This window comes from Urtica dioica, chromosome 8 (assembly GCF_054948205.1).
Source record: "Urtica dioica subsp. dioica isolate 48M chromosome 8, U.dioica_male_clone48M_v1_H2, whole genome shotgun sequence".
In the NCBI taxonomy this organism is placed as follows: domain Eukaryota; kingdom Viridiplantae; phylum Streptophyta; class Magnoliopsida; order Rosales; family Urticaceae; genus Urtica; species Urtica dioica.
The window spans coordinates 10,842,852-10,863,801 of NC_142763.1; the positions used below are offsets into that span (position 1 = coordinate 10,842,852).

The 20,950-nt window shown below is 35.2% G+C and overlaps 3 protein-coding genes and 1 pseudogene across 5 annotated transcripts; all 4 read left to right on the top strand.

Annotated features, from left to right (window-relative positions):
* Positions 1-891: 891 nt before the first annotated feature.
* On the top strand, positions 892-3,222 carry LOC149388038 (chloroplast envelope quinone oxidoreductase homolog). The gene is made up of 4 exons (XM_089623305.1): positions 892-1,046; positions 1,154-1,295; positions 1,524-1,615; positions 2,284-3,222. The coding sequence occupies exons 1-4, from the start codon at positions 972-974 to the stop codon at positions 2,971-2,973; spliced, it is 999 nt and encodes a 332-aa protein (XP_089479431.1). The 5' UTR covers positions 892-971; the 3' UTR covers positions 2,974-3,222.
* Positions 3,223-5,567: 2,345 nt separating this feature from the next.
* On the top strand, positions 5,568-8,034 carry LOC149388039 (chloroplast envelope quinone oxidoreductase homolog; annotated as a pseudogene). Its single transcript, XR_016300689.1, has 4 exons — positions 5,568-5,750; positions 5,903-6,044; positions 6,419-6,510; positions 7,159-8,034. The product of XR_016300689.1 is annotated as a chloroplast envelope quinone oxidoreductase homolog (transcript).
* Positions 8,035-9,818: 1,784 nt separating this feature from the next.
* Positions 9,819-11,709, top strand: LOC149388040 (putative B3 domain-containing protein Os03g0621600). Its single transcript, XM_089624394.1, has 4 exons — positions 9,819-10,309; positions 10,658-10,949; positions 11,146-11,315; positions 11,388-11,709. Exons 1-4 carry the CDS (start codon positions 9,860-9,862, stop codon positions 11,631-11,633), a joined length of 1,158 nt encoding a protein of 385 aa, XP_089480520.1. The 5' UTR covers positions 9,819-9,859; the 3' UTR covers positions 11,634-11,709.
* Positions 11,710-15,002: 3,293 nt separating this feature from the next.
* MHK (Protein kinase superfamily protein) lies at positions 15,003-20,131 on the top strand. 2 transcript variants are annotated; one of them, XM_089623543.1, is made up of 18 exons: positions 15,003-15,216; positions 15,711-16,054; positions 16,157-16,235; positions 16,577-16,645; positions 16,820-16,909; positions 17,203-17,341; positions 17,480-17,582; positions 17,682-17,734; positions 18,038-18,104; positions 18,379-18,490; positions 18,582-18,647; positions 18,746-18,814; positions 18,889-18,946; positions 19,055-19,159; positions 19,315-19,358; positions 19,448-19,493; positions 19,576-19,654; positions 19,755-20,131. In XM_089623543.1, the coding sequence occupies exons 2-18, from the start codon at positions 16,047-16,049 to the stop codon at positions 19,870-19,872; spliced, it is 1,305 nt and encodes a 434-aa protein (XP_089479669.1). In that variant the 5' UTR covers positions 15,003-15,216; positions 15,711-16,046; the 3' UTR covers positions 19,873-20,131. The 2 variants fall into 2 exon arrangements, with proteins under 2 accessions (XP_089479669.1, XP_089479670.1); XM_089623544.1 differs by having other exon boundaries at positions 19,324-19,358.
* Positions 20,132-20,950: the final 819 nt, after the last annotated feature.

Below are 20,950 nucleotides of genomic sequence, written 5' to 3' on the forward strand. Positions count from 1 at the left end.
ATATTGATGAGAGAGGGAAAAAAATTAAAGATCGGAAAAAAATAAAAATAAAGGATAATATATGTTATTCATATAGTATAATATAGTATTAATAATTATGATTATAATATACATAAAAAATTATACAAAATATATTGATGTTTGGAAAGAAAACAAAAAATCCAAATTGGAAGGAAAAAAAAAATTGGAAAGCAAAAAAAAAAAATCAAAACCGGAAGGGAAAAAAAAAAGGTGTCGTCGCCTTACGGCGCCACGTGGCGGCACTAGGATTCAAGTTGAAGAGACATTGCCTCTTATTAACAATGTTATGGATATCCAGATTAGAAGAACGAACGATACCCCAAATTAGAAGCAAATTTGAGCAAAACCTGTATGAAACATAAATTAGAGAAACGAACACAATAATTAATTTCATATTTGAAGAGCAAGAATGAAAGCCCCAAACTAAAACCGTACAGAATGAAAGCCGGAAGAAGAACGAATGACAGAAGAAAGAGAAGAGAAAGAAAGAGACGCGTGGTTACGACTTTAAAAAAAAAAATCGGCTTGTATAAAGAAACCAGCGGTTACGACTTTAAACGAAAAAAAAATCGGTTTGCATAAGGAGTTGGCTGACGTGGCATGTTTTAATTGGATAAACCCTTATGAACAGTGTTTTTGCATTTACGCTTATTATATTTTAATAGATATATATATATATATATATATATATATATATATTTTTAATAAATATATCTAGATATTTATACATCTCATTTTTCATTTATCGCTTTCACGCTCTTCAAAATTCTTCTTTCCCAAGCAACCCGCAGCAACAACGCCCGGGCATTTTACTTGTATATAATATATCCAGATATTTTTTTTTTTTTTTGAATAAATATATCCAGATATTTACACATCTCATTTTTCATTCATCGCTTTCACGCTCTTCAAAATTCTTCTTTCCCAATCTCTCTCTCTCTCTCTGGTTTATGGCATCCATGGCTGGCAAGCTCATGCACGCCGTTCAATACGAAGGCTACGGCGGTGGAACTTCAGGCTTGAAGGTAATTTTTATTTGCGATGTTGATCAATTGCTCTTCTAAATGTATAATTAGACCGATTGATTTGTTTACTGAGTCGATCGTTTGTGTGATTGTGAATTTATCTTTAGCATGTGGAAGTTCCTGTTCCGGCGCCGAAGAAAGACCAGGTTTTGTTGAAAATGGAAGCTGTTTCGATTAATCCTCTCGACTGTAAAGTTCAGAAAGGAATGATCAGGCCGATTTGCCCTCGCAGATTTCCTCATATTCCTTGTAATTCACTCTGCTTTTATCTTTTTGCTCTTGTGGAACTTTTTAAGTTTACCTCTTTTAGATATGAATCCTCTTCACGGCGAGCAAGATTTCAATGACGGATTGGATTAATCAAGAACATCATTTAGTCAGTCCAATACTAGGCTTTGAATTTTAAATTGATGAGATCTTGAAATCATAAAATTAATTAGTGGTATTATGTAAAGTAAATGGTTTCCTTTTGGGCAGGTACTGACGTGGCTGGAGAAGTTGTGGAGGTTGGTCGAGGAGTGAAGAAATTCAAAGCCGGTGAAAAAGTTGTAGCTTATTCTGGCATTGGGGTAAGTATCAGATTTTACAAACCAACACTGCAAGATTCTTGTTTGTGAAGCATTGTTGCAGCAATTAACCAGTTCTTTCAAAAAACAAACAAGAACAGATTACTTAGGACACAAGCAACTGATCAAATTAGTAACAAACACAGCAAGAACACTCGAAATTATCCTTGTTCGGCAATTGCCTACATTCAGCCTCTCTGTCACGATGATCCACTATATGAAAACAATCAACAATACAAAAAGATCTTTGTCTCTCTTGAGATTTCTCACTTTCCCAAACCCATACAAGATTCACTCAAAGTGTTTATCCCAATTCTCTCTCTAGTTTGTTTTATGTTTCCCCTTAGACTCTAATCCACATTGCAATGCTATTTATAAACCATAGCATAAGCAATTTACAAGATAGAACCTATTACACCAGATTACTTCCTGCACAAGTAATCCTGTAACAACCTAACTAACAAACTGAAAACGCTGACGTTGCTTCACTGATGGCATCAGTGCTGACTTGGCTTCACCGTGAAGATGAGATCAACTCCAACAAGCATCTTGACTAAGATACAATCAAGAATATAACATTTTCAAAAAATATAAAATCATTTAACTTCTATTAGTGTTGTATTAAAATTAAAGTAGTTCTTTTTTATATAAACTAATAAAGTAAATGTCAGAATGGGGGCGGATTCGCAGAGTTCGTGGTTGCCAGCGAGAGCCTGACGGCCGCTCTGCCACCGGAAGTCTCGGCGGCCGAAGCCGCCAGCTTGCCCGTGGCCGCCCTGACAGCCCTCCAATGCCTCACCCAAGTCGCCGGAATCACTCTCGACAGGACCGGCGAGCAGAAGAACGTCCTCGTCACCGCGGCCTCCGGCGGGGTCGGCCACTACGCGGTCCAGCTGGCGAAGCTCGGGAACGTCCATGTCACCGCCACGTGCGGGGCCCGCAACGTCGAGTTCGTCCAGGGCCTGGGCGCCGACGAGGTCCTCGACTACAAGACCCCCGACGGGCAAGCCCTGAAGAGCCCGTCGGGTATGAAGTACGATGCTGTGGTCCACTGCGCCACCGGAATCCCGTGGTCGGTTTTCGAGCCGAACCTTGGGAAGAATGGGATTGTCATTGACCTCTCTCCCGGGCCCACCGCGCTGCTGACTTCGGCCCTGAAGAAGCTGACTTTCTCGGCAAAGCGGTTGGTCCCGCTTCTGGTGAGCCCCAAGGCCGAGAACTTGGAGTTCCTCGTGGGTTTGATCAAGGAAGGGAAGCTTAAGACGGTGATCGACTCGAAGTACCCGCTGGCCAAAGCCGAGGAGGCTTGGGCAAAGAGCATCGACGGTCATGCCATCGGGAAGATCGTTGTAGAGAATTAGTCCTTGTTGGTTTTTTTGGGGAGTTTGTTGTGTGTAATAATGCAGGTCCAAAAAAAAAAAACTCTTTGTTTGTTCATATCATAATACGAGGGCTTGCTGAAATGTAAATATGGTGTGTTCTCTGAAACTCTTTTTGGCTTTACACTATAAGATGAGCGAAAGCAATTTCAGATACTATAGAAGGTGTTTGATCTGTTTTGGTTTATGAAACGGGTATGAAATAAAGAGATGTGCTTTAGGAAGTTGTTAATGGGCAAATACCAGTTTGTATATTGGGATGTCAAATATTGGCTTATATACACATTGTTTATATTTCTTTACTGCTACAGATATGAGTTTGGATGTTGAGAAGCTTGTCTTCGACCTGCTTCTAAAGTGAACCGTCTTTGGCGTAACCTTTTTTTTTTTAAGTGTCGTTTAACACAAACAGTAGGACAGAGATAGAATAGTGCAGCCGAAAAATGACATTGATACGCATCATATTCAAAATCAAAACCGATTACGAGACAATGACGAACAAGTTAATCAAAATGACATTGATACACATCATACTCAAAAGTTGCTTTTTCGGCGGCCTCGTGGCATTTTGGATCTTCTTGAGACCGTCGGAAAATCGATGTTAACAACCTCAACTGCACATGTTAAGTCCGTCTTTTGTATCGTCGTATGCTCGAGTTTAAAGATTCCACCGCAAAACTCGATTCCACCGCAATTTGATCTCACATGCGATCATAGAGTCTAGTATGAACTCTGAACTACTACGTGGGATATTAAATGTCCGCACCACTACGTGGGATATTAAATGTCCGCACTACTACGTGGGATATTAAGTGTTTCTAAACGAAATTTTTTACACATCATACTCAAAACCAAAATTGATGAAGCAACAAAAAGTCAAAATTGATTAGGCCACGAAACACAAAAGCAAATACTTTTAAAGTTGCACATCACAAATTTAATTGACAAAATGTTGAAGCACAAGTACAAACAAAAATGTAAATTTGAAACAAATCCTTTAGGCAACATCTTCAAAATACTATCAGGTTGAAAGACAGGAAAAAAAACAAAAAAAACAAGCAAGCTGACCTAAATGACAACATCAAAACAAGTTAATAAAATAGCCGTCTATGACGACCTATTCCGCAGCACTAACATCGACAAATATTGTGAAGGAGAGGAAAAATTTAAAACAAAATAGAGATGCAAAATATAAAATAAAACTACGGGTTATTCGCTGTCCACTATCCTTTTTTTTGGTCTATGTTAAATTTTTATTTATACAAGTTGAATATCTATTTTCTTTGTGATTGTCGGACCGCGGTTGAATAAATTTTTCCATCAACCATTATGAGTATATTGAAAGAGTTTTATGTGTGTTCGATTTTTATTGTGTCTTTTTGTCTTTCTATTATCAGCAGTGTCCACAAATTAAACGACTATATGTATATAATGTTTGATTCACCTTGACTTAAATTTGTGGAGTACATTGTACTAAGATATTTTTAAGCTTCCTTCTTTTCTTAAAAAAAATTTGGGCATTCTATCTATCTAGTCAATTCAAACTTGATTTTAATGAATTAGTCAACGTTTTGTTTATTTGAGTAAATTAGCCATTTATCGCTATTTACTAAAATAAATGTATGCAAATGTCAGGATCAATCATGTAAAATTCTATGTGATTATTGAAGTCACGTCATCAAATATGGTGAAATTATAAACATATATAAAATATTGACTATATTACAAATTCAACGTTTCAAGTAGTCTATTCCCTAGATTTTTTTTTATGAAAAAAAAAAAACAATTGTCACAAACAATTAAAAAAGTACAAGTCGTGATGTGGTTCATAAGGTAATTTAGTTTGTAATTTCACATCAACTCTAAAGTCCAAATCGTCGTAGTTGACTTAAAAAAAGTCATAAAAAATTAAAACACAAAACTGGAATAAGTATATTATAGCTATTATACATAGGATAAGATAGGATAGGATAACTTGATAGGCAAGGCCTATAAATGCATGCACCCCACGAATTAAGAGCCGGAGAAAGAACTCATTTGTCATCAATTTAAAAATAATTAACTGTTTAAATAATATATATATATATATATATATATATATATATATATTTATTATTCAATACGATAAGTGGGAAGTGGGAAACGGGCGGGTTAACGCTAAGACGGACCCATATAATGTTCCAATTGTCATCTCATAGAGGTTACTACTTAATACAAGTACAACTTCCATCCAATTCCAAATGCTCATAAATAAGTTTGACTTTAATTCTATTAATAGTGATATTAAAGATTTCTTTAGGAAAATAGACAATTTAAACGTTTGATATTGCTAAATAGATAATGTTTGATAATTATTAGATAAATAATCAATTTCATATATTTACAAATTTAAATCTTAAGTAAATAATCACTGTCATATATAGTCACGTCGTCATTTATGATTATTTATTTGAGATTTATCAAATATTGATTATTTAACAATATCAAACGTTTAAATTAGTTATTTTCTTAATTTTTTGTATTAAATAAATAACTTAAATAATATAATGGAATATAAAGGCCGTGCCTTGTCCACGTACGTGCCACCACTCTTTCTCTCAATCCACTGAAGAAGACTGAACTCAAAATCAAACCGCCTCTCGAAAATCCACACACTCAATCCTCTCTCTCTCTCTCTGCATCTCTAGGCTTTAATGGCGGGGAAGCTTATGCGTGCCGTTCAATACAACGGCTATGGCGGTGGACCTTCCGGCTTGAAAGTGATTTCACTCTCCCACTCTCCATCGTCGTTTTCCCTGGCTTAATTTCCTTTGCTCTATTGTTGAATAAGTGTGAACTTAGACTGACTGCTTTAATGATTTTGGTTGATTTATTTTTATTTTAATTTTTGTTTGTGGGTGCTGAATTGAAGCATGTTGAAGTGGCGATTCCAGATGCTAAAAAGGATGAGATATTGATCAAAGTGGAAGCGGCGAGTATTAACCCTTTCGATTGGAAGGTTCAGAAAGGATTGCTCAGACCTTTCTTGCCCGGAAAACTTCCCCACATTCCCTGTAAGTTATCTTCATTTTAACATTTCTTCTCGTTGTGTCACCTTTTTTATTTTTATTTTTTTTATGTATATTATACTAGCTCTCATTTTCCTCGCTCTTTCGTCTTTGTGATATTGATAATTATAACCTGTGGTTCTGATATTTTGTGCAAAGTACATTTAGTGTTGAAGACCATTGATAATTTTTCTAAGTCATTCTTGAATTCTCAATTCACCTGTGGTTCTGATCATTTGTTCAAAGGACTGCTAGTTTTGAAAACATGGCTGTATCTAAAACGAAAAACAAAAACAAATTATAATAATAAAACATAAATTTGAGGTACATTGCCTATACATGTTTAACATTGGTTAAGATTTTTGAATATATTTTGAAAGGCGTTGATGTGGCCGGGGAGGTTGTAGAGGTCGGGTCGGGAGTTTCGAACTTCAAAAAGGGTGACAAAGTTGTGTCTATGGTGAACCCTCGTGTGAGTTTTCTCGCTTTTTAATCAATTCTCTGTCTTCTGTTTTATTGCTTTGATGCCTTGTTAAAATCTCAATATCCACTGTTTTGCTCCCAAAAAAAAAAAAAAAAACCATGGTCATACATTGGAGGTTTACTATGTAACTGACTAATTGGCTCCACTTCCATATAAAAGGAAATTACCGCAGGCGATGGGAACAAATTTTATTGCTGCAATTTTTTTAAATCTATACAAATTGCACGTCAAAATAGGTGTTAATTTTGAACAAATTGCACGTCAAATAGGTGTTATTTTGAATTTCCGTCTGAGATTTCGCTATTGAAAGTATCGCTCAGGAATTTTGTTTTTCACTGGCATTTTCATCAGTAGAACAGAATAACCTTCCGTCGCCGATATACGTCAAAAAAATCTCCGATCAAACAGAAATTATAGACGCTTATATCTGCAGGGTTGGATAGATACTTAGGCTCATAATCTAGTCTTGTGTCATTGGAATGGTTTGATATCTTTCTAAAATTAAAATGTTAAATTTTTATTTTACTTATATTTTGCTATTTTACACACCATCACGGAAGAGTAGTATTGCACGTTCTATTGGTCGAACATTCGTACGTATCTCGAAATCTATACTAATACACGACGACGTTTCAGATCGGGGGCGGACTAGCTGAGTACGCGTCACCGAAGGCGAGTGTGACGGCCTTGAGGCCGCCGGAGGTCTCGGCGGCGGAGGCGGCGGGTCTTCCGGTGCAAGCTCGACGGGAGCGGCCGGCGCAAGAACGTCCTCGTCACCGCGGCCTCTGGCGGGGTCGGCGCCTACGCAGTCCAGCTGGCGAAGCTCGGGAACGTCCATGTCACCGCCACGTGCGGGGCCCGCAACGCCGAGCTCGTCCGCGGCCTGGGCGCCGACGAGGTCCTCGACTACAAGACCCCCGACGGGCAAGCCCTGAAGAGCCCGTCGGGGAAGAAGTACGACGCCGTGGTCCACTGCGCCACCGGAATCCCGTGGTCGGTTTTCGAGCCGAACTTGACCGAGGACGGGAAAGTGATCGACATCACTCCCGGGGTCGGGTCTTTGGCCTCTTACGCGTTTCAGAAGCTCACGTTCGCGAAGAAGCAGCTCGTTCCGCTGCTTCTGATCCCCAAAGCCGAGAACTTGGAGTATCTCGTCGAGCTCGTCAAAGAAGGGAAGATTAGGTCGGTGATCGACTCGAAGCACCCGCTCGACAGGGCCGAAGAGGCTTGGGCTAAGAGCATCGATGGTCACGCCACGGGGAAGATCGTTGTCGAGCCGTAAGAATCTTTTTTTTTTTTTTTTTTTTTTTTTTCAGGTGGCTTTTGATTCTTTTATGTGTACTTCTTATAAATAGTCGTTTCTCTATTCTATCAAGTGTGGAGGATTTTCAGCTGTTTGTGTATCATTCATGCCCATTTTCATGTTAAGAGTGTATATGAGAATTTGCTTTTTGTAAAATAGTACTTTTAAATTTATTAGTTTATTAAAAAATAGTTAGAGATTAAATGAAACCGGTGAAAAAATATCATATTTATACTGTATAATCAAAGTGCATTTAGCTACCGGATGTTTCGAGACCAAGCCAATCTCAAGGTTTCTCTTATCGATGAGGCTTTTCCAAAACTTAAAAGTCTGTTGCAAACCGTCTTTGAGTTTAAGCTTGAGGATGTGTCTATTTCTATATGATGCGTATACTCTTTTACCCGCTTTTAATAGTGTTATCACATCTTATCAATTTCTCTGTTCTTCACTCTCAATATCCCATCGTCTTCAAAATTCAGAGTAGAGTCTTGAATATTGTTAGTGCTTCATAGCACAAACTCAGAGATTTTGAGAATGGATGCGACTAAGCATGAATTTGTTATCCTGGTTAAATTTGGGAAATAAATCATAATTCTAATCCGTTAGCTCTACCGGAATTATGTTTCAGTATTGTTCACATGACAAATATTTCGACTATATTTTGGTATTGTTTTAAATTTTTTTTATTCGAATAATGGTGGATATTTTAGTTTTAATTTTTTAAACCATGAACACTACTGGAATCGACCGGAACGGTCCCGAAGATTTGATAAAAGCATAATGAAATTCCATAGAACTTCATATGCCCTAGTTTATTCCCGATCATGATCTCGTCCGTAGAACACTAGCTCAATTTAAAACACTTACTATTATTATTATTATCATTAAACAAAGTTAGGTAACTAGCTAGTTTAGACGTTTGAGATTGTTATATACTTAACGTTTGATAAATATTTGACATAAAGTCATATATATGACATTCCTGCTTTATCTTTTTATTGAAATAAAAAAGTGAGATGTTAATTTAAACGTGTAAATGCGTGGATATAGATATTTATCAAACGATGGTTAAATGACAATCTAAAAGTGTAAACATAAATATATATTTAATGGACCTTATCTCCAAATTTATTATAGTCTTTCTACTTCGTCTTTTCGGTGTAATAAATTCAAATGTACCAACTCCCACCACTAATTTATTTGGTAAATTTATTGCAATTTAAATTAATTAAACTTTTTTTCATAACAATAGAAAAATTAAGTACAAATACATCGAGATATCCAAAAAACAATAAACCCCAAACAATAATTTATTATTAGAATAGAAAAATTAAGTACAAATACATCGAGATATCCAAAAAACAATAAACCCCAAACAATAATTTATTATTAGATTTTAGCATATTGCAAAACGACACATCGTTTAGGTTCAAGTCCAAAATTGAGTCAATTAAAGCTTTTGCTTTTTTCTCCGTGCTTTTATTTTTCCACAGAGCTCCCGCCAATTTCACTCTCTCACTGAGAGTGAGTGATTGGATTCCTTGCGACAGCCATTCCATCAAAGCGCCAAGATTTCTATTCGGATTTAATTTTTCCGGCGAGTCATAATGTCCAGAGATTTCGAGTTCCGAGCGGCCTCTCTGGTGGGACCCAGCTTGGAGAGCATCAGTACCATTGCGATAAGGTTTTCACTGCATGAAATCGTCATCATCTTCTTTTTCTCAGAACAAATTGATGTCGATTTACCTAAATTAGCAACTATTAGTCTGCAAATCTCGAAAGGTGATCTGACCTCTTTCATATATGAACAACTTTGAATAGCTGTAGCGTTGTTACTCTCTTTTATCTTCGGCACACGCAATAAATAATTACGGAATATCAAATCAAAAAAACCTTTACTTCTCCATTACCAAATTTCAATTTCTTCCACTACGGTTTATTTCTACTTTTTTGCAAATCTCTCTCTCTCTCTCTCTCTCTCTCTCTCTCTCTCTCTCCTTTATTTTGAGTTCTCCATAACTTTGATTGAAGAAAATGGAAGATAAGGTGTGTTTCGAGAATATGATTTGGGAAAAGATGATGAGAAGATGTGCAGAATACGAGAAAAACAATCCGCCTGTGGAGAAGCAGAGCAGCGAGAGGATAAAGACAATGGCGAAGAGGCTAGAAGAAGCGGAAGAGAAGAAGAAGAAAAAGTGGCTTGAAGAAGAGGAAGAGAAGAAGAAGGAGAAAAAATCGAGTCTTCATGTCTCGTCAGAAAGCGACGACGAGAATTACAAACTTTGTGTCGAGCCTATTTTGGAATCTGACAGACAAAGCCTCAACGTCGTCTCTGAGGATTTGTCAAAAAAATCTGACGACACAGACACGGACGATCACGGAGATGATGATTCAGAACCCATCAAACACCGGCGAGCCATGTCGAGGACTACGTTGCGTTTCTACAAGATAATCTTAGACGAAGACGTGTCCCAGAACGAGCTTGTAAGTCTTACTCAATTTATCTTAGTCTTTTTTGTTTGTTTTCTAGCTCGGCTTGAACCGTTTATAAATTAATTAGTCTATATAATCCGTGAATGGTAAGTTATATGATACAGATAGGTGGAGAAAGTTTATCCATTTCCTTTAGTACTTTAATGGCAATTTATAACTGTGAATATTGTTTGTTTGCTCTTAGTTTGTTTGTTTTGCTTTAAATATGGATGGTGTGAGAGATATTTGAGGGCAGATCATGTCTCTATATTTATTATAAATTTTGGCTGGTTATATTCATTGGAAGCTGTAATATTTGTGTATGCTTTAATGTATATAACACAAGCTGAGCCGATTCAGGAACTTCCGAAGAAGTTTGTGTCATTACACGGGGCAAGTCTACCGAGATCGGTGCGCCTCAAGACTCACTGTGGCCTTGAATGGAAGGTCGAAGTGGTCAAATGCCACAGAAGAATCTGGTTGCAGAAAGGATGGCCAGAATTCGAGAAGCACTACCGCTTGGAGTTCGGGCACTTGCTGTGTTTCCGATACATCCCAAACTCCGCTTTCCAAGTCTCGATCTTCGACCGATCATTTTGTGAGATACACCCTTTTGAGCAAGCTCCTGGAAAGAGAGCCAGAACTACTGATGGTAATTCCTTTCTCTTAGCTCGGTAAAAGAAAAGTAGGATTTTAATAACAAGTTTATAAGTAAGGCGTTGAAGTAGAATACTTGGAAGTTATGTGTCGTTAGATAGCAGTTGGTTAATTTCTACCTTTTTTGACCGTTACTAAATTATCAGCTCGTTACATTTTTTTCGTTTTTGTTTTTTATTTTATTTTTACAGTTACCGGAGTTCAGTCCAAGAAGAATGGTGTAGAAACGGGTTCAAAGCGAAAACAACAAAGGACTCGCATGACTGTTCGTGGTACTATGGCCTTTGAAGAAGCCGCTAAATTCACGTCTCCGTATCCATTTTTCAAGGCAGTCATTAAAAACAATAGCCACAATTACTCGGTAAGACTTGGTGTGTGGATGATCGAATCAATTTTTCGTCATATCGTTCTCTCCTTTATAATTTTGTTGCAGAATGTGCCGGCTTCATTTGCTAAGAAGCACCTCAAGAGAGGATATCAGACTGTGGAGCTTAAAAAGGATGGCAAATCGTGGCCCGTGGGACTATGCTTTGGACTCGCATCTGGACATCAATTCAGCGCTGGTTTTGTGAAATTTGTGAGGGACAACGATCTTGTTCCGGGAGATATATGCATTTATGAGCTGATAAAACGAAACAATGTTGTTCTACGAGTCACTATCTTTAGTAATTATGATTAGAGCTGTTTGTTCTCTTACATAGTATGTACTAGGATTTTAGTATATGTTACTATTATGGTCAGGATATTTTATCATTTCTCGGTTATAGCCTTAGAGACTTATATTATAACTAATTTTATTGTAATTGTTTTTTTTTAGACTATTTGGTATTCCTTGAATTTTTGTTTTTACTGATTTTACAAAAAAAAATATATATATATATATATATCTTATTCCGTTTGTCGATAGTTGACTTCCATTTGGCAGTAGTTTCTGTTTACACAAGGGATTCGATTCCAATTAATCAAAAGTTTATAAAGAAATCTCAAAAGCAAACATGTATTGACTAAGGCAACTCCAACCCATATACCGTGGTGTTAATTCAACACAATTTTTGTGTTGATTTAGCATCAAATTTTTTTTCAACTTGAACAACAATACCAAATTTCATACTAAAAATACTATTCGCCACTATTATATTATTAAAATAAAATAATCTTTTTATTAATAAATATTTCAATAGATAATTATAATTTTTATATTTTTTAATTAAGTGATTAAAATTATTTATTACTTACCAATATTTAACAAAAACTAAGATAAATAAAAAAAAGAGAAATAAAAATAACATTACTAAAAAAATTACATTTAAATAATTCAATATGAGAGTCTCTATTCTTGATTTGTCGGTGTCGAGCTAAGAATTGTTGAAATCGAGCATCTTCATCGCCCGCCATCTCAACTTCAGCATTTGAAACTTCGGCTCGTTCTTCAATGGTTGGATTAACATCGCGTTCATCTTCTATTATCATATTATGCAAAATAATACACGATGTCATTATATCATGTAACACTTTCTTACTCCAAAAGCAGGAATGTGCGACCACAATTTCAAATCTTGACTTCAACACTCCAAATGCACGCGCTCTACAACATTTCTACATGTTTCTTGCTTCATTGCAAATAACTTTTTTTTTTGGACCACGTGGATCATGAATAGTTTGAACAAGGGTCGACCATTTTTTTTGTATATGCCATCAGCTAGATAATAACTCATGTTATATTCTTTTCCATTAATGACATAATTGGCCGGTGGAATAGTACCCTAAGCAAGATTAGCAAAAAGATGAGATGCCTCTAGCACATTAATATCATTATTAGATCCCGGTAGATCGAAATATGCATGTCATATCCAAATATCATAATCAGCTACAGCGTCTATAATAATCATAGGAGATCCACTACGTCCAGCATATTGACCTCCCCAAATTGTTGTGTGTTTAATTTAAACTTTGTAATCTATATTTAAATTTTTATGTTTAATTGAACTTTGTTTTAATATTTTTGTAGTCAATTTATGAGTTTTTGTGTTTTATATATATTTATAAGATTAATATATATAAAAATAAAGATTTGGGTTTAATTTCTAAAACAAAAGATGGTTATAGCGTGTATACAGTGACACGACATGCCGTGCCACTGTACAAATCTCCAAATATGCCTTTTACCGTGTGATTGGAACTACATTTACGTTATATTCGGCGTTTTCCCATGCGATCGGAGTGGCCCTAAGTTAACAGAAATCAGAATTATAAGATAAATATTTATCTTATAAAATTAAATATCTAATTGTTAACAAGTTTACTATTTTTACTTAAACGACTTAATGTGTATAATTTTTATTTTTTATTTTTGATATGTTGAACCCAAATTTTTTATATAAAAAAAGACATTAAATATCTAAAAACATATAGTATCTTGTATCTTTTATTTTTCATTCGATTTTGAATAAATAAAATTAAAATTTGTTAATGATGTTTTATATCAACACTTGAATTAGCATGCAGTTTTGATATAGGATCAGACCTTATAACCCCCACGTGGGTCAGATGATGGTGAAATTTTCTAACTGATCGTCTTATTCTAGGCCGAACAATACACCTTTCACAGTTTCATTTGCCGTTTGGATTGTACATCTGATCAACCCACGCCTTCCTTGGAAACCACGTCAAGGGTGATCCCTGCCTCAGACTTAACGTGACAAGCCATAAGTGCCAAGGCTTAACTTGGGCGCAGGTTTTAGCCTCGTTCTCTTGATAGGCCGAGTGGTTGGGACTATGTTGGAATATCTTGAATTAACCTTGAGCATATTATATAAATTTATAAAATTAAAAAATAAGGGTATTATTTTGCTAAATTAAAAATGTGAAGGTATTGCTTTCTTTGCATAAAAGTTAATGGTATTATTTGACAGAAAATTTATTAAAAAAAAAAGTAAATGTATTATTTAATAGGTTATCCATATTAAAATCACTGGACAATACACTCCATTCCAAAAAAAATGTTAAACACAATAATCATGGTAACACAAAGAACAACTGAAACTTTTTTTTTTTTTGGTAGGTAGAGAAAAACTAAAAACAATATGCTAAAATGAGAAACCTATATTATTGATTGAGCCTGAACATATTTTTTTTTCACTAGGTATAATATAACAAAATTATATTATCAATTAAGCATATACATATACTAAATTTTCGTTGGTAATTGGTTAACAATTTCATTCAAAGAAAAATTTCAGTATATAGTCGGGTTTTAATTATGTAAAAGGATTATCGGAAGACGAAGATCTCTATGAGCACGAATATGATCATTTTGTGACAATATTGTTACAAAATTGAGGTTGTAACTAAATACAAATTTCATTTTTTTAATATTAGAAAAGAGCATGTTTATGATAATATTATCACAATATTGAGTGTTTTGTGATCATAATCACAGATCACTCGTTTTCTGTTGCAATGTTAAAAAGAAAATTTGACCTAATTTACTCCCCAATTAGTAATGGCCAATTGTCATCTCATAGAGCACTTATCTTCTAGATGAACCCGGTTCGAGGTATTGGACCGGAGTCACCGGGCCATAATAAAAAGCACACGGGAATGCGATGGGCCAAAATCGCCAATAAGTCCAATCGCAAATTGACAAAAGGGCAAAACAGTCATAATAAAGAAAATCAACCTACGATTCGAATCCCCTAATGACCTTTCTACCCAAAGATTATCTCCAACTACCACTGAAAAAAATAATATAAGGGCCAATCAAGACCGAACAAATAAGGGTATTTTCGTAAACGGGATTGCATGCCCTCCAAAGTTATGAAGGGTATTTACATAATTTCAATATATCTCAAGCTTGGGGACCACTCTTTCCTTCCCCACCACAGCCAAGCAGTTTCTTTCCCTTTAATACTTTTAATATTAATAAAGAAAAGAAAAAATTATTAGAACGATATTTAATGTCTTAAATATAATTTAGTATAATTTCATATTTATTATTAATATTTTATTATTTCTTTGGTTTCTTCTCCTTTGCTTCTTTAGCGGAATCCTCTCTCTCTCTCTCTCATTGCTTCATTAGTAATCCAAATCGCTTCCTCTCTCCAGAAAAGTTTCCACAGAATTTCTTCTCTGTTAAATTTTCTCTCTCGTTCTTCCCGAGAAATTTTCAAACGCATTGCGATCTGTTTCTCTCTCTTATCTTGAGTTTTGCGTTTCCCTCTCAAGATCGTTTTGGCGTGCTTTTGTAGACGGAGCACCAATTGGTGAGTCCATTTTTTTTTCTTCTTCTTCTTCTTAGTTACGAGTCTTCCAGTTCTTGCATAATATTTCAAGATTGATTTTCCTTGCTTGTTTTAGCTGTAAGTTATACTCCAACGAAAATGCATTTTGAATTGGCGTTTCTTAACCTGTTTCGTTGGCTTGAAAACGGATGAAAGGAACGGAATAGTTTTTCATTTTATTTCTTTGATATCGGCTCTAAAGTACCGCGCATATAGTTTATATCGGCCTTTTGGTTGAGTTGAGAGGCTGAAAGAAAAAAAAATTAATTTTAAAAATTTCTGGCTTTTTAGTTATAGTTTTTCCTCAGCTTGTGAAATATATATATATATATATGTATACATACATATTATTATATATATCTATATACGTTTGTGTGGGTGTCTGTTTATATATGTATGTGTATATATATACATACGTTATTTTAATATTAATATATAACTTTTCTCTATCTGATTGAATTTATTTTGTATTGCAGTTCATATGACCTAGATTATCAGACCATGGTGGTTATGGAGTGAATTGTAAAGGAAAAGAAGTCATGTTAACAAATCTGGCTGGTTAAGTTTGATGCTCAGTCCCTGGAATTCAAGTGGGGAGCCGCAAAATGCTGATAAATCTCTCCCTGATATTCAATTGCTCCATTGATGAAAAGTCGGTTTTTGACGATGAGAAATGCTCTGTTCAAGACTGTAGAACAAAACCAGGCCTATTAGATAACGGACAACACTTTGTTGACCGCTTAGATACCTCTACCTGGAGGTCTTTTAAATTCAACTGAAAGATTGTGTTTCGTAATAACTTGCCATTCAATATGGAAAGGTACCTTTTGGGCGATCCCTGAATCAGATGTTAGATTTTTTTTTTTTTTCCCCTTCTCATTTTGATATATTTTTTATTTCATAAATATGTTTCCCTTTCCAGATATAGGATTTTGGAAGAGCTTGGAGATGGCACTTGCGGCACTGTATATAAGGCCATCGATAATAGAACACAGGAGATTGTATGTTGCTTCTTGTAAACAAAACTACAGAACTTTCAGGATTAAATAGCTGTCGTTATTTGTGAGATTATGTCTAACGAGGGCTTCTGTATAAAGTATTGTAGCAAATGACATGAACCCGCTTGAATTGAAAGCTGTTGAAGTATTTAAGTGTTGAAAAATAATTTAGGAAAGGTTAGGATAATCAGTCAGATCTTCGGCTCTGGTGCAAGAATTAAAATCATGAATTGTTTTCTTTAAAACCTTCCTTCATGTGTCAACTATGCCTTCTATTCACTTCAATCTAAAGCTTCTATTACTGTATTGGCTGTAAAATTTATTTCGGAATCTCGTGATTTCAGGTTGCTGTAAAAAAGATGAAGAGAAAGTTCTACTTCTGGGAGGAGCATTGGAGATTGCGAGAAATTAAGGTAAGTGTGTATCATCATATTATAGCACAAAAGGTCTTATTTTTATTCCTAACAAGTATTTAGCTTGTTCCTGTAGATCTACCGTTGTAAATATATATATATATATATATATATATATATATATATATATATATATATATTTGTAGATTACTTGATTAAAGGTACCTTCTCCAGGTCCTCCGGAGATTGAATCATCCCAATATCATAAAATTGAAGGAGGTCGTCAAGGAAAACGATGAGGTTTTCCTCATATTTGAGCACATGGTGAGAACTTTTTACTTTCTTCGAGTTCTTGCTAACGGCCTTTTTTCTAAAGAAATCATGCCAATAACTCATGGGTTTTATGTATGTTAATAATGTTCTGGTTTTGTGTACATAACAGAAATGAGCTTATGATTTGTCTAATTTTTCAAACTAAGTCAGAACTGTAGCAAATAATAAACTCATCAAAACAATTATACAACTTGGTGGCTCTTGCAAGTTACATTGGAATTATACGAACTCCAGTTATTATTTTGCCAATCATCACTAACTTGATTCTTGATCATATATCTCAGAATTTTAATCTCTACCAAATAATGAAAGAACGCCAAAGGCCCTTTTCAGAAAATGAGATTCGGAGCTTTATGTCACAAATGCTCCATGGTCTCAATCACATCCACAGAAGTGGATATTTTCACCGAGATCTAAAACCTGGTATGCTATGTTATTATATTCATGTTTATCCAGAAGTGCTTTATCTATAATTATTAGTTTAATTTAAAGTTTGGCCTTTTTTCCTTGTAGTGGACTGCACTGAATGAAAATATCTAATCATTCTTTTTGTTTTGAAAGAGAATTTGCTGGTGACAAGTGATGTCCTTAAAATTGCTGATTTTGGACTTGCTAGAGAATTGTCATCCATGCCTCCTTATACCGAATATGTTTCCACAAGATGGTGAGTCTTATCACCAATAATGTACCGAGAATGCACCGTCTGTGCACTGGTTGATATAACGTTAACTATTACCTACATTTCTGTTTGGTTGTACCATAGGTATCGAGCACCTGAAGTTTTGCTGCACTCCAGGTTATACACTCCCGCTGTTGGTAAGTGCTAACCCTTCCCAATCATTTGGCAACAGAGCCTCAATCTGTGTATCAATGTAGTACATTTATAGTTCCTCAATGAGGAGCGTGTGTAGATGCGTTATTTTTTAGTAATCCAATTTCTGAGCAGGTTTTTTTTTTTTTTTATTATATATGCTTCGCTGAGGGAGTTTCTTGGGGGTTCAATCTTGTCAACTAATCATAAAAATATATCCTTTAACCTTTTTGTGAAGCTTAGGGCATTTATATGCATTTATTTAATCCATGATTATATTGTATAATATTGACAAATGAAATTTGCAGACATGTGGGCAGCTGGTGCAATCCTGGCGGAGCTTTTCACTCTGGCCCCTATTTTTCCCGGGGAAAGGTAATATTCTCATCAAAATATTATTGTCTTCGGTCTTGATAACAAATGATGCGTCTGCGAGTATGATTCTACTTTTTCCAGTTGAAGTCCTGTCAACAATTGTAATACATATTCATGTGCAGTGCAATCTTAATCTAGAAATAGATATCTTTGTAGAAACTCATGCACTGAAAAGTGACACGAGAAATTAACTATGTATACAACGTGATTTTGCTTTGAATATAATAAACTTTTTTTCTTTGCCAATCTCATTGAAGTAATTTCTGCATGACAGTGAAATAGATCAGCTGTTCAAGATATGCTGCGTTCTTGGCACACCAGACTCGACTTCTTTTCCTGAAGGGACCAATACTTCTCGGTTACGCGAGATAACGTTTTACGAGAAGGTTAATATTATATGAGAAGATTATGTTTTAAGAGTTCGGAATTTTCGTATCTTTTCTGACAGTTTTAACTTTGTTCCATACTCTTTCGTAGATGTTGCCAGCAAACCTGTCTGATGTTATTCCAAATGCAAGCCCGGAAGCTATTGATTTAATGATGGTGGGTTTTGGTTATGCTGTATCTCCCAAAGATGATTTTTAATTACTGAGTGTTGCCTTTTGATATTTTTTTTAATCTTTGTGTTTGATCGTATGTAGAAAATATTTTCATGGAACCCAGCCAAGAGGCCAACAGCAGAAGAGGCATTGCAACATCCTTTTTTCCATGTAAGATGTTTCCAAGGCTGGTCCGTTTCTATCTGAAGAATTAGCTTTATTTATATAATTTTTTCTCTGGATAGGTGGCTTGGATTCCTCGTTTACTGCGTGACCCACTTGAGCTGAACTTGAGTTACGTGGGTAAGCATTGTTTTCTATATCTATTTCATTTATCATGTTATTTCAATTTTCTTTTCTCCACTTTGATGTTTCATGTGATGAGTAATCTCCATTTTTTTTTGCCAACAGGATCGCAGCCCAATCTCGAGTTGAAACTATCAGACTTCGGCACTGAATCTGAGGAGTGCTTTCTTGGCCTGACGCTGGCCGTGAAGCCTAGTGTTCCGAACTTGGGTAATTTTTTTTTTCTTGGGTAATTTTTCTCTCTGTATTATGGGAAAGAAATCCTGCTTGGTCGTTTCCATTTAAAAGCTTATAGTTATTATATTTATTTAATTGTATGAGATTATGACATGATATTACTCTCATTAACTTCGACCATGTTACAGGTTCTGCAGACCTGTTTCGAGATACATCTCAGAGTAGGGACAAGGTTAGTCTGTGACCATGATAATGTTTGACTCGGTATTTCACCAAATGAGGTCCTGAATTCTGAAACATTCAGTGAATTTTATTTCTCAGGACTCGCTGTTTCGCTCTGGGTTGGAGGATCGTAGAGAACAATCAGGTATTGATTGGTGATACTATTTAAAATCAGATTTGTTTTTCCCAACATCACTGATTCTTTGTTGTAAACTTTGCTGCTACAGTTTTTTGGTCACTGATTTCACCTGATAGAAACGGCCTGCGTGCCCCGGTAGAGTCTTCTTCATTTTCATTGTCGTTCAGGTAATGTCATAAACAGCTCAAAAGACTAGGTTTTTCATCCTTTTTTTTTTCTCGCTGTCATTTTCAACTCGAGATAAAGTTTTATTTTCCATTTTAACAGTTCAATTCAACACCCAGCGATGAGAGGATCTCAGTCAACCGGGTTCTCAATCCCGGAGGGTCCTTTTCTGGGCATGTCCTCTCCGTTCCCGCGAAGAACATTGCCTCTAAGTGATTAGTTGACTTCTCTCTCATTTTTTTTAAATTTTTTTTAAATAATGATCTAATGTTGATCTCTTCTCTGATAAACACGAGCCCGTTTTTTCTTCTTAATTTTCATATAATTTTGTACAGCTTCTAGCTCATATTGATCACCCAGATAATCGCTCCTTTTTATTACCAAGGAAGTGAGGTCCGATTCCGGGGATAAACATGTAATGGATTAATAACTTTTTTACTTTTGGATCGATTTTTATACGAGAAATCTTCTTACCCGCTTGCTCAAGTGCTACTGTGCCTTGATTTAGATTACTAGTTAATATGCATTTAAAAAAATGGAGAAAAATGTTATTTTCTATGGAGAATTATCTTCTCGAGTCTTGACTCAGTGCAGAAGAATGATCTAGTATTTAAATACATGGCGGCTCAATTCATATTACAACCAAAGTCATCTAATGAGCACAATTTTTTTGGGTCCACAAAAAGGAGAAATTGACTTGATCTCTTTTTCTGTTGCAACATTTATTATCACACAACTGTCATTTAACGATTGGTTTTTTTTTTTTTTTTTTTTTTACTTTCTATTTTGTTCGTATTAGAGTCGAATCCTGATTACAGACCATGTTCCAAATCTTTTTTTAACTACGCATATTTGCGGTCTAGTTGAGCACTCCAAAATTAAGAAATCCTATACTGAATGATGTTCAAAAGTTTTAATTAGGAATTTTAGGGCAAAATAGCCCCCCTAACATATTATAGAAATTTATTTTAATTAAACTAAAAATATATTAAGAAGTATTCTAAATTTAAAATCTTATACAAAATCAGTGTGTACATATATATGTATTTCTATGTGTATGTGAGTATATCCTTATGAAATTCAACTATTGCGCGACTTAAAACATATTTACAAATTTCATTAACGTGTTAATGTTATATATATATATATATATATATATATATATATATATATATATATATATATAAAGAGGGTTTTTTTGGAAATGAATGATTTCATTAACAGAAAAATAGCCTACAAAGATTCAAATAGAGACCAAAACAATTAAATATATTGAATTGAAAATGAATAGCAAAAGA

What these genes read in the sequence shown, in the direction of transcription:
- LOC149388038 (XM_089623305.1), top strand. Translation starts at nt 972, where the DNA reads ATGGCATCCATGGCTGGCAAGCTCATGCACGCCGTTCAATACGAAGGC. An exon ending in GTGGAACTTCAGGCTTGAAG is followed by an intron (nt 1,047 to 1,153) that starts GTAATTTTTATT and finishes ATTTATCTTTAG; the next exon opens with CATGTGGAAGTTCCTGTTCC. An exon ending in TAGCTTATTCTGGCATTGGG is followed by an intron (nt 1,616 to 2,283) that starts GTAAGTATCAGA and finishes AGTAAATGTCAG; the next exon opens with AATGGGGGCGGATTCGCAGA.
- LOC149388040 (XM_089624394.1), top strand. Translation starts at nt 9,860, where the DNA reads ATGGAAGATAAGGTGTGTTTCGAGAATATGATTTGGGAAAAGATGATG. An exon ending in GAGAGCCAGAACTACTGATG is followed by an intron (nt 10,950 to 11,145) that starts GTAATTCCTTTC and finishes TTATTTTTACAG; the next exon opens with TTACCGGAGTTCAGTCCAAG. An exon ending in ACAATAGCCACAATTACTCG is followed by an intron (nt 11,316 to 11,387) that starts GTAAGACTTGGT and finishes ATTTTGTTGCAG; the next exon opens with AATGTGCCGGCTTCATTTGC.
- MHK (XM_089623543.1), top strand. An exon ending in AGATAACGTTTTACGAGAAG is followed by an intron (nt 18,491 to 18,581) that starts GTTAATATTATA and finishes ACTCTTTCGTAG; the next exon opens with ATGTTGCCAGCAAACCTGTC. An exon ending in GCTGAACTTGAGTTACGTGG is followed by an intron (nt 18,947 to 19,054) that starts GTAAGCATTGTT and finishes TTTTGCCAACAG; the next exon opens with GATCGCAGCCCAATCTCGAG.